We start from the raw sequence: 15,292 nt of genomic DNA, 5'->3' as shown, positions 1-15,292 counted from the left end.
AACATTGTAAAGAACAGAAATTTCATAGAACATACATGTCCTAAGGTGTTTATTAAGTGATAACATTGAACGTCTAGGGACCATTTTCACTTTGCCGAACATCTATTAGAACAAGAAATTAATTAACGAACATTCTTAACGTGTTGATTCTTCCCAGTTCCAGAAATCGGGGACGTGGTCTCTCTGACTGCGCGCACCGACAGCGTCAATCCAACCACCACCATCCAATTAACTTGGCAGGCACCCGCGATGCACGTGAAATGCATATCCAACTACTCGATTGTCTGGTGCGACAAGGGGGAATCTTGCAATGAAACTTCGGTCCTCGTCGCAAACCACACCGTTAACAATCTCGAGCCGTGCACGGAGTATCGCTTCACCGTCAAAACGGTGACGCCGTCCGTGGAGTCCGTCGGCGTAAACCAGATCGCGAAGACAGCTTCGCCGAGTAAGCTTAAGCTGTTGAATTGGAATTGGTGGAGAGATGGAGAGGCACGTAGTGAAAGACAGAATGCTCGTGAAATTTGCGGTCAGTTTGTTTCGGGGAGATCGAGCGACAGAGAACGAGATATAAAATAGACCGATTGATCCCCAAAGGAGTGACAAGTTTTTGAACTGCTGAATCTGATTCACTTAAACCTTCAAAAAATTTTAATTTGTCAGGAAATTAAAACGGACATATGAAGCTATTTTATCTAGTATTAAACATCTAGTAAATTATTATTATTGTTGTTGAGCCTTGTTAATGTATTAATTTGTGTTTCCCTACTAACAAAATGAATTAATCTTTCTCTTTCTACTAGTTCATGTTCTGTTTAATAACAAAATAAAACAATTATTAATTTCTAAAAAGAAAGGCAATATCAATAGGAACTATTTTAAATCTTGACGACGAAAGCATTTCTTCATTACATCTTTCAAGGACTTTCTCCTAGAATATTTTGTACTTTATTAGTATCAATCTTTTAGATTTTCACTTAATATTGTTTACTTTACTTAATTTTACACTTTTATTAATATAGTGCTTTTATAATAGCGTCATATGTCGATTTTAATATTTTCTTGAAATTAAAATTAAAATTTTTTAAAAATTAAAATCGCAGTTAAAAAAAAACTACAAAAAACACCATTTTTATTTACCACTCTAGAGCTCAAATCGGCCCATTTTGCCCATCGTCCTTTGTCGAGTTTCAATCTCTTCTTGTAAATAGATCCCGAATTAAAGTTCTGTCAGAGCGCGTGCTCCGTCTGCGACTGCCTTCCGCTAATTCCGGGATAACCGGTCTCGATTCTCGACAAATCTGACACATGGACAATTTGCAGAATTAGAGGCGCCGCAATCCCTCAGCGTAGAAGGCGGCAATTTTTCACTGATTGTTAAATGGGAGCCCCCGAAGCCCCCGGCCTGTCTGAAACATTATCATGTAAAAACGGATCCCGATAACCATACCGTTAATACCACGAACACAAGTGTAATAATTTCGGATTTGCACGCTTGTAAGACGTATCAAGTGTATCTCAACGCTATAAATGAGGACGACAATGAAGGAAAGTCGATAGATCAGACTGCAACTACGCTTCGGTCTAGTAAGTAAAATTACCTTACAAAGGAATGTCTCATCTCGAAAATTCAAAAAATTATGAAACTCTAACAATACATAGAGAACGCCTTAATATGTAATAAACTTTTTTTAAATTATCTTGTTTGTTATTGAAATATAATTATTTTTTACAAATAGACCAAAGACAAGCAAAACGTTAAGATGTTAATTAATACTTTCTATATTTATTAACCGATTAATGAGCCTTACGTACATAATAGTGATGTGTGTGCCTTAGTATTTTTTTGCTGCCAAAACTCTGAAGGAGTAAAAGCAACTCTTGAAAATTGGTTTACTTTTTATTTTTGTTTTATTATAATTTGAGTTGGAAATCTTTCCTTATTACTTATTTCCGCTCCTCCTTCCTCTCTCTATACATGCGATATAATCCGATGCGAATTTGATGAAAGTTTTCTTCGATATTTCAGAAACGAAACCACCAAATGGACAAACTCCAGGAGTACCGCCAGGTGTCACGAGTGATTCTGTGACAATACTGTGGACCATTCAGAAAGATAACAATTATTGTAATCTGTCACATATAATAACCATATGTAATTACACAGAGAAAATGGGGAAAGGCTACAACGCTGAGAATCGCGTGTTCCCGATGAAAGTAGATTCCGATATTGCTGCGGATCCTACTATTTTACTAAATACAACTGTGGAAGGATTAAGTCCTTTCACGAGTTACACTTGCTGGGCGCATACTGTTAATTCTGGAGGGTACAGTGACTTAAGTGACGGAATCAATGTCACAACATTGGAGGAAGGTAATGCGCTATTCTCATTAATATTTTAATTTTCTATTTATAGCATATACAATATTTTAATTTTATACTTATATTAGATATGTATAAAAATTATATTATATATAGTTTTATATTTATTATTTATTTTATAATTGATTTAATGTTTATTAATTTAACTTATGTTGTGTTACGATTTTAGCGCCGTCTGCGCCTAAGCTTTCCATCGGAAATCTCACGGACTCGCAATTTTCTTTATCTTGGGATGAACCGGATTATTTGCCCGGTAATTTAGAAGAATTTGAAATCATAATCGATTGGAAATCGCAATATCCAATTCCAGATTGGTGCGAAGAACAAGATTATTCTGAAACACTTAATGTAAAAAACAGAAGCATATTTGAATATCATTATTCCGAGATAAAGGCGTTTATGAATTACACAGCATATATTAGAGCGAAAACAGGGGAAGGATGGAGCAACAAAAGTGATCCTCAAGAAATTTCAACCAATAGCGCAGGTACACTTTAATTTTTAACTCTTTATTTTATTGTAACGTAAGATGTTATTCCTGACTGATTATTTGAAACATAAAGCCTTTTATGTAAATATTTTCTCACAAATAAAAGATTAATTGACACAAATAATTTGATCTAAATAAACATTCATTGATAAACAGATTATTAATAAGAATTTTATTTAATTACGTATGAAGATTATCTAAAAATTCAATTTTTTAAACATTGAATATTATGATTGTGGTTATTCAGTTCCAGGGGCAATCTCGAAATTTAATTCCTCATCCATCACGATTAAAGAAAGTTTAAACGACACAAACGTATTGGATACGATTTTGACATGGGGTCTGCCTTGTTCGTTAAACGGTGAACTTGAATTCTTTAGCGTATCGGGTGTCGGTACCAGAATCGGATATCCACCTGATTTGATTTTGGAGAATTGTAACTGCTCGAATTACGATTATATGTGCGCAATAAATCTCAACGAGTTGAAAGGGGAGTATAATTATAATTTCACAATATCCGCCAAAGTCAAGAATGTTGATACACTTGGACAACCAGTTAGTATTCAAGATATACTATATCCTGCCGGCAGTAAGTATGAATAATTTTCATTAATATTCTCTTTTGCCTTGTATTATATTGTCCTTTTTTATGATTATTTCATATCAGAATTCGAATTTGTATAGAATTCTATTTATAATTTTATGCATCAAATAATATTAAAAAATCATTAAAAAATTTTGAATACATGTCATAAAACCAGAGTAATTTAATTTTGATTTTTTTTTTCAAATAAATTAAGTTAAAATTAATGGCCTACAAAATTAGTTTAGTTACATTAATAGTTGATTGAATAAGAAGCTAATTCAGAAAGTTGCATTAAAATTTTATATACGAAGTCAAACTCGGACTTTTGAGTTTTTATAAAATAAAAGAACAAATATCAAGGAATAGAAACTGCATTTATTTTTCGACTTACTCCCCTGCTGTATTTATACATTTACCTAAGCGTTTAACTAATGCCTGGAAAGCTTTGGCATAGAAAGATTTATCTTTACGTCTGAACCATTCTAGGACAGCCTGCTTCACTTCGTCATCAGTGCTGAAATGGTGACCTCCGAGGAACTCCTTTAGAGATCCAAACAGGTGGAAATCACTCGGAAAGGAGTTCCTCGGAGGTCACCATTTCAGCACTGATGACGAAGTGAAGCAGGCTGTCCTAGAATAATTCAGACGTAATGACAAATCTTTCTATGCCAAAGCTTTCCAAGCATTAGTTAAACACTGGGATAAATGTATAAATGTAGCAGAGGAGTATGTCGAATAATAAATGCAGTTTCCTTGATATTTGTTCTTTTATTTTATAAACTCAAAAGTCCCGGTTTGACTTAAATACTTCATATGTATAAAAAGCATTTGTTTTTATATTAAATTTTTTAAATTATGAAAATTACCAAACCAATTATATATGGATCGTTAAATCATTTTATTTGTATTTTATTAAAAAACAAAAAATTATCGGTTTTTATATAGAAATGTATTTTTCCTTTTACATAGGTAAATTTTTAACTTAAGAAGAAAGATTAATAAGTTAAAATTTGTATTTAAAAAAATAAATAATAAAATAAAAATTTAAATTAAGTTACTAACTTTTTAACTTTATTTTTGAATTAGTTACTGCCTGACACTGTATAAAATATCTTTGAAAGTACATTCTTATAACAGAATGCTTAGTAAAATTATCAAATCTGTTAATCCTATCTCTAAAAAGAGTCTGATGCAAATTATAAATTATTTAAATTCTATAGTTTTTACATTATCGCGGCATTTTCCATATAAGAAAAAGAGAGGCGAGTAAAATATAAAACCCGTAATATAAAACATAATAATGAGCTCTTGTTTTTCTGCGATTTCATAATTAAGAAAATTATTTTTCTATTAATTACAGTACCGCCACAGCCCAAACCCTCATACATTAAATCGATCACCCTGGACCCGTACAAGTCGCGCAGAACCACAACGACCGCCGCTGTTCTGTTGCCCATGTTCCCCAACACTAACGGCAACATCAAGTTCTACGCAGTCATGGTGGCAAGGATGGGACACAATGAACAATCGCACACACGGTACGATCTGAACAGCAAGGGCTGGCCCAACACGTCTACCTGGGAGGACGCGATGCTAAACGATTTCAAGATCACGTATCAGGCCACCTGGAAGGGATGGAATTACTGTAAGTGATATGCCTGTACATGTAAATAGACGTACGGACGATCGTTTACGAAGCACTAAAGCCCTACGCATGCATCATTAAATTATCTGATTGATTGTTTTAGCGAGCCACATCATTGATTACGGAAACATAAAAGCTATCAAGTACATGATCGGCGAAGACATTGACTGCGCGATTGTCTCGAGCAACTCGGATGAGCCGATGTACTGCAACGGGCCGCTTAATCCTGACACGTGGTACAACGTCAGAATGAGGGCGTTCACTGACAACGGTTACACCGATTCCGAGCCATTTAGCATAAAAACGAGTAAGTGTCTTGGAATCATCGAACAATCATTCTATGATTCCAACAATCTATTTCAAACATCTTATATAACAGAAATAAGAAAAAGTACATGTTTAATCTATTTCTTATTTCTTTTTTTCTTGCAATATCAGAGGAAGAACTAAATATCGCTGTCATTATCGGAGCTATCTTCTGCATTCTTTTCCTGGGGATAATAGTGACGCTGATGCTGCTCGTGCGAAGATGCTCGCCGTACATGTAAGTGACGATTTCATTGTTATAAAGTAGCTCCCTAAGCGCTCAATAGTGTTGTACAATGTTGCTCAATAGTGTTGTACAATTTTTCTAGACAATTTTTAAAACAAATTCAACAATATAGTCATCGACGATCATTGATACGCGCAATATTCAAACTCAGCAAACACAGACATGTAATTATTACATCAATGTAATCAACGTATACGTTCGCTGCAACCTTCCACTCGTAGGTGTAACTGCAATATAAAATATATTACATTACTAATAGCTACATTTACGAGTGGGGAAATCGCAACAAACACATAGTGAATGTGTAACGTATATGTTCATTATGTTATATAATGATAGTTACGTTTTCAAAAAATATTATGCAGTAATATAACAAAAGATCTATTACGCGCATCAACGTAGGTTCTTTACGATTGAAACAACTGACGATGTCGATTCATAGATCTCGAGGAGAGAGGACAATTGGAATTTTACTTTTACACCGCGTAACAGCGAAAGAGCGGGATAGATAAGATAAGGTCTCTCGCTGAAAGAAAAATTTTCAGGGCGACAAATGGCAACTGAAATCACGTCGCGACACCATCACCGTCGCGCGCGTAGACCCAATAGCTGAAACCGCGCTGCACGCACAGGTGTACGCGCGCGTTTATGAACAATGATCGATATTTATTGTATGACTCAGAAGAGAGAACTATATATTCCCGAAGCGCGCGCGTGAGCTGCAAGGTCGTGCGATACATACGCGCGCGTCTGCCTATTGCGCTGAATAGGATACACGTACAGTGCGCTTCGGACTGGGCGCTCGGACGACGACGTCAAGAAGGAAGAGGAGGAGGTGGCTCAAACGTCGCTGGGCGGTTCGGGAAGTTCGGAGTGTATTTTTAAATTTTAAGTATTCGGAAGTATTACCAAGCGATATTCCGCGCGAGTGGGGACAACAGTAGGCGCCCCCGAGTCCGTCGTGTAGATCGACGGAGATATTCGGGTATGACTCGGATCTTCAGGAAGAAATCAAGTCCTTGGGTCCGTTTCTAGCGAGGCGCGCATGTTCATTGCGTAAGTTTTCGTCGTTCCCCCTACTATATGAATGAGCCTACGCGCCTTACCGCCAGCTAAGGAAGGAAAGATATATGTACATCATGCGAAGCGCGCGCGGATTATATTGCGCACTTCCACACGTCTTCTTCCTTGTCACTTCGATTGCGCACGTCGAACGCGAAAACGGATTGAGCCTTCGGTCGGCGGATCGCTCTTCTAATCTTCATCGCTTCATGTAAATGCACGAGAAGAGATAGTTCTGCCGAAGTGTCTGAAAGTTTAACTGGATATACGAATTTGGAAAATAAATTTTGTTGAATTAAAATAATCGTGAGGGACGTTCGAGAATGATGAGCGACGCTGCGGAAAGTTATGATTCAATTATAACAATCAACTTGAGGGGACCTATACAACTATCTTGATAGTCTAACAAAATCATTTTCAAACGTAAATTATTTCCTGCTGAATTTTTAGATACTTTAGCGAAACCATTTCTTCCATGTGTGAGGTACTTGGGCTGAATAAGGCTCATTTAATTAATTTCATTTTTTTAGATCTCTATTTAAAAAAGCTCTCTGTTAAACAGTTTAAAAAAACAAAAAATTAAATCGTAGGATCAAAATATTATTTGTGTTAGAAGAGAAGTGTACACGGTATTATGGACCTTGTGTATGTGTAAATATTATGGCCATTCATAATATTTCCGTTATTAAGTGAAGAATTCTAATGATTACTTATGGAATCATTTTAGTAGCTCACAGTTATGCAGTGGTGTTAATATGCAAATATATAACAACCGACATGTTTTGTCATAAGGTATTTTTGCTTTTCAATATTTTTACTTTTAAAATTTTTCCAAGATATATTTTAGCGTTGAATTATACATACTTCCTCATTCATTTTAATCTTGTATTATCACACGAATATATGTATATTGAATTGTTTTTTTGTTATTTAACATTTCATTTCTATTCTATGCTAATCTATAATTTACATTACATATATTGTAATGTATGTATAATATCTAGATTTTTAATATCACAATCTATGTACTGAGATGATGTATACGTATGTATATTTGCATATCTTCTGCAGAATTTTTTTATTTTAACTAAATATATAATTTTATTACAAAACACTTTTCTAAACAAGACCAATTTTTTAAATCTATTTTAATGAAAACTACCCCAACTTCTCTCTTTGTTCCATTATACAGTATCGTCATATTTTCATAAATAATTCTAAGTATTAGATATTTTATAATGTTGAATCTAGAATGGATTGAACAATACATTGGCGAATGGAAATGTTAAGTTTTTAATTTAAAATACTGAATATTAACAAAATTATTGTACAAAATGTAAATAGAGGGTCACATATCACCTTCTGCTTTTCATATTAATCTTTTATTACGTTTTATTACGTTGTTTCATCGTACATATTATTGCGATATATGTAAATTACAAAAAAATTATCTCGGTTTTTTTTAAATATACATTAACTTTTGTCAAACAGGCGATTGAATACTTAATGAGAATGGAATAATGAGACAGATAGTAGTAGAGAAAAAACCGGTCAATAACGCATAATAAAATTTTTGCAGATTTTACACATGAAACTTGTCTTTAAATTTACTTAAAAGAAAAGCGAGAAAGTTTTTTGAACATGTACACATACACACATATGTCTTCATACGTATCTTATCCTCATTATTTTTTCATTGCACATTTATTGATGGAATATATGATAAGATATATTAATGCGTCTTTTTACTTTGTGCGCTTTATATAATAATTCACATTTGTACCATTCTCTTCTATTTCAGAGTGTTACGAAGATTTCTTCACTCTGACATGCCCGGCTCGCCCGTTCCCACACCGTTCACCAGAAAGAAATTCATCAGCCATTGTCAACAACTAGTGGACAATCCCGGGAAGCTGAGCAATGAATTTCGGCTGCTTCAAACACTCAGCGTCGATTTGCAGATGCCCACGAACACGGCCTGCTTGCAAGCTAACAGGAAGAAAAATCGCTACTCCGATATTTTACCTTGTATGAAAAAGTTGTCTTGTAATTCACGACTCACGATTTACAAGTGTTATACATGATTCATACTTTCAGATGATTTCTCAAGAGTAAAGCTGGAAGTGATAGATAACGATCCTAACACGGATTATATCAATGCATCTTTCATAAAGGTAAATATTTTACAAACGCACACGTGGTGTACGCATAATTAATCGATAATTTTCCTCTATCATTTTATATCCTCTATATTTTATATTTAATTTGTTTGAGTGAAATAATTTTGCTTAAGAATGTTTTTTTGGGGTACACAATACCATACAGCTAAAAGTTATCGAAATTTAAAAACTACAGATTTATTTTTTCCCTAATCGACAACAAAAACTTTTGAATATTCTAATTTCAAAATTAACTAAACCAAACGACAAAATAAATTGGCTTATGTAAATATAATTGTTTTATAGCAGTTTTAAGCAAATACTTTTAAACAGATAGATGGATTTAAATTTTTGCACGAATTTATTAGAGTTTTATTAATACGTATAAATAGTGTTATTTATACTTTAATTTATAATTCGTAATGATGTTCTTATAAAATGTGTAAATAAATATTACGAAATGCAATTTTACAGAATTAAAAATAAACGAAAAATTAAGTGACTTTTAAGTGATAATAAGAATTATGCTCAAATTATATTGTACTGAATATTCAAATATTTGATATTCAAATGTAATAATAAAATAATTTATAGAACAATTTATGAAATTTTTATATTTTTAATAATGTTTTAAAATGTGACACATTCTTAAGCAAAAATATAAATATTTCTAAAAAATATAAATAAAACATGGTTTTAAGTTGCAACTGATTAAGAAAAAAGACAATTTTTAGATGAATTACATTTATATGAAACATTATTTTTAATTTTTTATAAATCTAATTTTTATGAATGATTTTGAGTATATTTCTTCTAAAACTTATTTTTATAGAATCTTAACTTGCTATAATATTTAATAGAATCTCGGAATATTTAATTTCAAAATAATATAAAACAGTGCAAAAGTACGAAACATTGTTTAAAAAACTCAGTTTTTAGAAAGAGAAAGAGGGAGATTGCTTCATTTATCAAAACTTCTCAATTACCCTAATGTGAATGGAATATCCTATACGAATGGAAAAATGAATGATTTATTTTGCATCAGGGGTATACAGGAGAAGATGAGTACATAGCTTGTCAAGGTCCAAAGGAAGAAACCACTTACGATTTTTGGAGGATGGTCAATCAGTACAACATCAATATTATAGTTATGTTGACGCAGTTGGTCGAAAAGGGCAAAGTAAATTATATAATTATTGTCGGTAATAATTTATGCAAAACGTTCAGTGCCGCCCGTTTACCGTAATCTCTTTTTTAGGAGAAATGTCATCAATATTATCCGACAATAGAAGAATCTTTTCGATTTGAGAACATGACGATACGATGTACGAGTGAATTCGACTTCAGAACGCATACCCAAAGAACGCTTATATTACAAAAGGTTTATCTTTTTTAATATAAATGGCATATTTTCAGAAAACTTATACGAAAAATAGAGCTATAAAAGTATTATTATAATTACAGGAAAATAAAAAAAGAATTATTACTCATCTGCACTTTAAAGACTGGCCCGATCACGATGTTCCGGAAGATTTCGATGCAATGATCAATTTTTGCCAAATAATGCGCCGCAATATTACCTCTAATAAAGGTTTCATCGTTGTTCATTGCAGGTATATTCTTTCCTGTGAATAAAATTGTTTTCCATTTCTCAGTTTCAATCATTGCGTTGTAATTAATTTTACTACTTTTTAATAACAAAAAATATCTTACTTTACAGTGCAGGGATAGGTAGAACAGGGACATTAATAGCGATAGATATTCTTCTGCAACAAATTAGAGATAATAGGAAATTAGATGTATTCGGAACTGTATATAGATTGCGACATCATAGAATAAATATGGTACAAAGAGAAGTAAGTAATTACATAATCAAGTAGATTTTATTTATTATATAGTATTAGAATAAATTAGAAAAAACATTTTATATATGTGTGTGTGTGTAATTCATATTTTAATTAGATTATAGAATTTTATTTTGATTAAAATAATAATGTTAAAACTTAAGAAATTGCTAAAAATCGACATTTCTACTAAAAAAAATGGATTACACATTTCATAGACATTACATATCTACTTTTTTCAATTTAGAGATGTTATATACATATATATATTTCTATAAATTTGTATGTAAAAGAAAGATTTTTGTTTTCAGAGTCAATACGCTTATATATATAATTGTATAAAACAAGTACTCAAAAACCCTTATTTCTTAAAAACTTGTAAGTATCCTTATTGTACATTGTTACATTCGGTATGTACTTCTCCATAGAAAAACTCATATTATTCTTGCATTTTCGTAGACAAACCACCACCAGTTGAGCCAGTATACGAGAATACCTCTAAGAAAGTCAAAGATACAACAAATTCAGCAACTCTAGTCAACAATCTTGAAATATGTATGTAATATACATTTAATACATGTATACTCTATTCTATGTAGCGGACTAGATGTTCTTTATTCTTATGGTATTATTAAGTATTAAAAAGAGCACGATAGAAATAACACTAATCTATTTTGTACTACAGAATGAGAGTCTCTCCATCTATCTAATACGTGATGAGGTAGGAACAAATGCTTGGATCGCGTTATCTTTTTCCACTTTGCTTTTTCTTCTTGCATCATTTAATTCATTCATATCTATTTCATATAGAGTAAATGACCAGTTACTGAATGTCCTAAACACTGGAAATTCAATCTTAAATGCGTTTTTAATATATAAATTATGTTATTATATAATTAAATTATATTATTAAATTTTATTTAAATTCTTAAGAAGCCTATTTATTATTATATTTTATTCAAAATAAAATGTATATTAATTTTAAAAAAGCATTTATAAGATCATATTTCCAATATTTGGAATAAATTCAATAATCGGGCCATTTACTTTACTATTTTAGTTATTTAATAGTTCTCTGAGCTAAACATGCAACATTTTCATTGCTTTTCTGCACATGGTTTGAGAATAATTTTGCAATTGATATATGCTTGCCACAATCATTTATGAAATGTGTATAATGCAATGTGGAATTGTATTATAAGTGATTTTTTGCATTAAAGCAATATTTTTGCGTTAAAGCTTTTTGCGTCAAAAAGAAATATTTTATTATTGTAATATTTGTTTTCAAAATGCTATAATTATTTTTTTGAGTTCTATATTGCATTGTTTATGTCATTATTTAATTATTATTCTTTTTACCGTACTGCACTATTTATTGTTACAGTAAAAAAACCTAACTCTACATCTATGGAATCTCTAGAATCAATCTACAATCTCTTTCCTCAAGCGATTTCAAGAAGCATAACAAATAACGGTAAGGCTGAAACAAAATCTCATAAGTTTAAACTATATTATACTGAAAAATTAAATGGCCTGAAAGGATAACGTGGCTTTGTTCAATATTATCTATTTTAAATATGACAGATGTTATTTCTCATAATTTTATTTTAAGATTTAAGGCAGTGCAAATCAATGGGTGCCATAAATGTAAAAACTCATCACATTACCATAGGTTGGTATTCAAATATCAGCTTACACACGTACACACACACACACACACACACACACACACACACACACACACACACACACACACACACACACACACACACACACACACACACACACACACACACACATCATATATATATATATATATATATATATATATATATATATATATATATATATATATATAATTATTTTTTCATTATTAAAATAATGTTGGAAAATGCTTCCAGGAAAATCGCGAACTCTGGATTGTATCTTTAAATCACTGAGAGAATCATCATACGAATTAAATAAAAAAAGTTTACAGGAGAGTCTTCCATTATTAACTTGTTCAAGGTTAACTGATGTACTTGACGATAGTGTGCAATATGCAACAAATGGTAAGTCTGGTATCTTTTTGTAAAAATTTGCATTGTAACCGATTTTTCATTACATTCATTTGACACTGATCTACATATTTTGCAGATATGTGAGAGACTGAATTGTGTATAATTATCTACGCATTAAATTCATTATTGAATATAGAATATTAAGCAAAAGTATATTATAACTATAATTATGTGTAAATATAACTGTTATGTATATGTATATCGAAATGTAAGATTAAAATCTTAGGCTAGAATTAACACATTTCATATTTTACATATTATTTTTTATAAATAATCACAATTCTGTCTGTAATCATTCCCATATACGAATGTACATGCCAGAATATATCATGTGATACAGAATATGTTTACTAGCATTATTATCTAATATATGTCTTAAAATAATCTAGTCCAACTAAAAAATAGATATGGATATTGTATAACTAGACATATATTTATAAATATAAACCAGTGATAAATAAAAAATTTTATAAAATTCGTCAAAATATATGTTCAAAACTATTAATAAGAATTTTGTACACTTATTCAAATAGTTTACTCATCTTGTATAGCTCTTTATTCTTTGACTTTATTTATTTATTTTTGAGATAATACACGTAATATAAATTATAAGAGCTTACAGTGCATATTGTCCACTCAAAATTGGAGGATTGTTCATCTGATTTCATATGTAACGTCTTGCCTTGAAACAAATATAGCATTAATATCTATCTTCGCAATATACAAAAGCATTCATATATTTTATAAGTAAATTAATATCGATATTTAGTAGAGTAATCTTTAGGAGAGACAACTAAACCTCGACCTTTTCTTGCACCTCTGTAAACCGTTTCAATGATGTCGATCATTTCCTGTTTGTCTTCCAATGTCCAATTTATTTTGTTGTTGTTGCCGGTACCTAAATCTATCATGATATGTTTGTTCCTAAAGAAGAACATTACCGTACATGGGTCGTAAAGTTCATACCTAAAAAGTATTTATTATTGTAATGATTTTATTATTTAATATTTATATTTATTTATTATTTATTATCGTTTATATATTTTATCATTTATTATTTAACAATATTATACATATATATATATATATATTGTATATATAAATAAAGTCTTTATTTCAGTGAAGTTATTTCACTCTTGTCAGAATGTTAGAATGTCGAGATCCACATGTCGAGATCAAACCTACAAATGTATATCTCTACCTCCAAATGCAAATATCATCATACACAACAACAAATAAACAAGTATGACAACAGGTATTTCGAATCGTCATAAATTCATCGACAATGATCGTTGATGACAATTTGAAATACCTATTGTCATGCTTGCCCATTTGTTGTGTGCGTGTAATAACTATTTAATGAATTATTTAATTATATATAAAATTAAAATCACGTTTAACCTTGTATATAAACACACGTGCGTGCGTGTATATAATTTGTGACAATTTATAAATTTTATAAATATTTTTCAAAATATTAATATACATGTAAGTTATTAAAAATTTGTTTAATAACTTGAAAAGTAATGATATATAGAGATGCTACAAAACACGTATACAAAATGTTAATTGAATTCATCTATCCTTAAGAATTAAATAATTCATTAAATAGTTATTACAGCAGACTTGTAAGAATATGAGTTTTTACTTACATTTTATTGAAATCTGGTACTTTTGTGATGTCCACCAAGTAAATAACGGCAAAGTTTTTAACTTTTTCTGCAATATTATAGAGAACTTCATCCATTTTCATACACATTGGATCCCAATCATGCCCAAAGCGAATTACCTGAAAAAAACATTAACTTAAAAAGTTTCTAATTCGAAATAATTTTATAGCGATCAACTTATGTCTATTTCTATTAATGTAGAATGATAATTTGTCAACTTATAACTTAGTTTTCCTCTATTTTTAACACTAAAAATTAAAGAGATAAAGAATTAAACAAAGATTATAGTCAATTCACATTGATAGAAATAGATATTATAAATGTTCATGTTTATAATGATGAGATAAAATCAAAGTAAAACAGACTCGACACTCACCACTACTCTGTCTTCTTCCGATAAAATGGCTTGATCGACTTGATAACCGTTTTCCAAATGCGATAGCATGTAAGACATTTTGAGATGTGTGAAATGTGAAACTTGCGATTACAAATTACTGATGCAGTTTCGTTTCAAATAATTAAAGCGATGTCGTTTGAGGTTAGGACGTGTAATGTCTTGCCGGAGAAAACAGAAAAAAGACGGTAGCCAATATATTTCTATGTTCATGGACAGCACCAGAAAATGACAGCACTATGCTGCGATTCCGAGTCCGAAGCAGATTGCCCACCTCACACACAAGATGCACACATCGCACTCCGCCTACATCAGTCTACACTCTATCCGTGACTTGAAGGCGCGCACTCGGCTGCACCAGGCTGCACTCGATTGTGTTCGACACTTCCGAACCAAGATGACAACAAAAGCATGCGACCGGGTCACGAATAGACGGTGCAATGTGT

The 15,292-nt window shown here is 31.5% G+C and overlaps 2 protein-coding genes across 6 annotated transcripts; one reads left to right on the top strand and one right to left on the bottom strand.

Annotated features, from left to right (window-relative positions):
* The first annotated feature begins 13 nt into the window (after nucleotides 1-13).
* Nucleotides 14-13,126, top strand: LOC105830583 (tyrosine-protein phosphatase 10D). Of its 3 annotated transcripts, XM_036293537.1 has the most exons (20): nucleotides 17-448; nucleotides 1,324-1,587; nucleotides 2,030-2,374; nucleotides 2,553-2,870; nucleotides 3,121-3,462; nucleotides 4,820-5,104; nucleotides 5,208-5,411; nucleotides 5,543-5,648; nucleotides 8,521-8,747; nucleotides 8,817-8,893; nucleotides 9,924-10,058; nucleotides 10,137-10,259; nucleotides 10,343-10,491; nucleotides 10,599-10,734; nucleotides 11,034-11,100; nucleotides 11,182-11,277; nucleotides 12,107-12,196; nucleotides 12,335-12,394; nucleotides 12,624-12,773; nucleotides 12,859-13,126. In XM_036293537.1, exons 1-20 carry the CDS (start codon nucleotides 250-252, stop codon nucleotides 12,864-12,866), a joined length of 3,381 nt encoding a protein of 1,126 aa, XP_036149430.1. In that variant the 5' UTR covers nucleotides 17-249; the 3' UTR covers nucleotides 12,867-13,126. The 3 variants fall into 3 exon arrangements, 2 of the variants coding, with proteins under 2 accessions (XP_036149431.1, XP_036149430.1); XR_004964976.1 differs by lacking the exons at nucleotides 12,335-12,394; nucleotides 12,624-12,773; nucleotides 12,859-13,126 and having other exon boundaries at nucleotides 14-448; nucleotides 11,182-11,443; XM_036293538.1 differs by lacking the exons at nucleotides 12,107-12,196; nucleotides 12,335-12,394; nucleotides 12,624-12,773; nucleotides 12,859-13,126 and adding an exon at nucleotides 11,408-11,443 and having other exon boundaries at nucleotides 15-448.
* LOC105830586 (thioredoxin-like protein 4A) lies at nucleotides 10,312-15,281 on the bottom strand. Of its 3 annotated transcripts, XR_003625403.2 has the most exons (5): nucleotides 14,829-15,281; nucleotides 14,435-14,571; nucleotides 13,403-13,748; nucleotides 10,592-10,644; nucleotides 10,312-10,503 (listed from the first exon to the last, which is right to left on the bottom strand). XR_003625403.2 is itself a non-coding variant. In XM_028189291.2 (3 exons), the coding sequence occupies exons 1-3, from the start codon at nucleotides 14,904-14,906 to the stop codon at nucleotides 13,535-13,537; spliced, it is 429 nt and encodes a 142-aa protein (XP_028045092.1). In that variant the 5' UTR covers nucleotides 14,907-15,281; the 3' UTR covers nucleotides 13,333-13,534. The 3 variants fall into 3 exon arrangements, 1 of the variants encoding a protein (XP_028045092.1); XR_003625404.2 differs by lacking the exons at nucleotides 10,312-10,503; nucleotides 10,592-10,644 and adding an exon at nucleotides 10,837-11,220; XM_028189291.2 differs by lacking the exons at nucleotides 10,312-10,503; nucleotides 10,592-10,644 and having other exon boundaries at nucleotides 13,333-13,748.
* Between the last annotated feature and the right edge of the window lie 11 nt (nucleotides 15,282-15,292).

The sequence above is a fragment of the Monomorium pharaonis genome, chromosome 11 (genome assembly GCF_013373865.1).
Source record: "Monomorium pharaonis isolate MP-MQ-018 chromosome 11, ASM1337386v2, whole genome shotgun sequence".
In the NCBI taxonomy this organism is placed as follows: Eukaryota; Metazoa; Arthropoda; class Insecta; order Hymenoptera; family Formicidae; genus Monomorium; species Monomorium pharaonis.
Note: the sequence above shows the minus strand (reverse complement) of the source record. Positions and strands in the feature narration are given on the sequence as shown.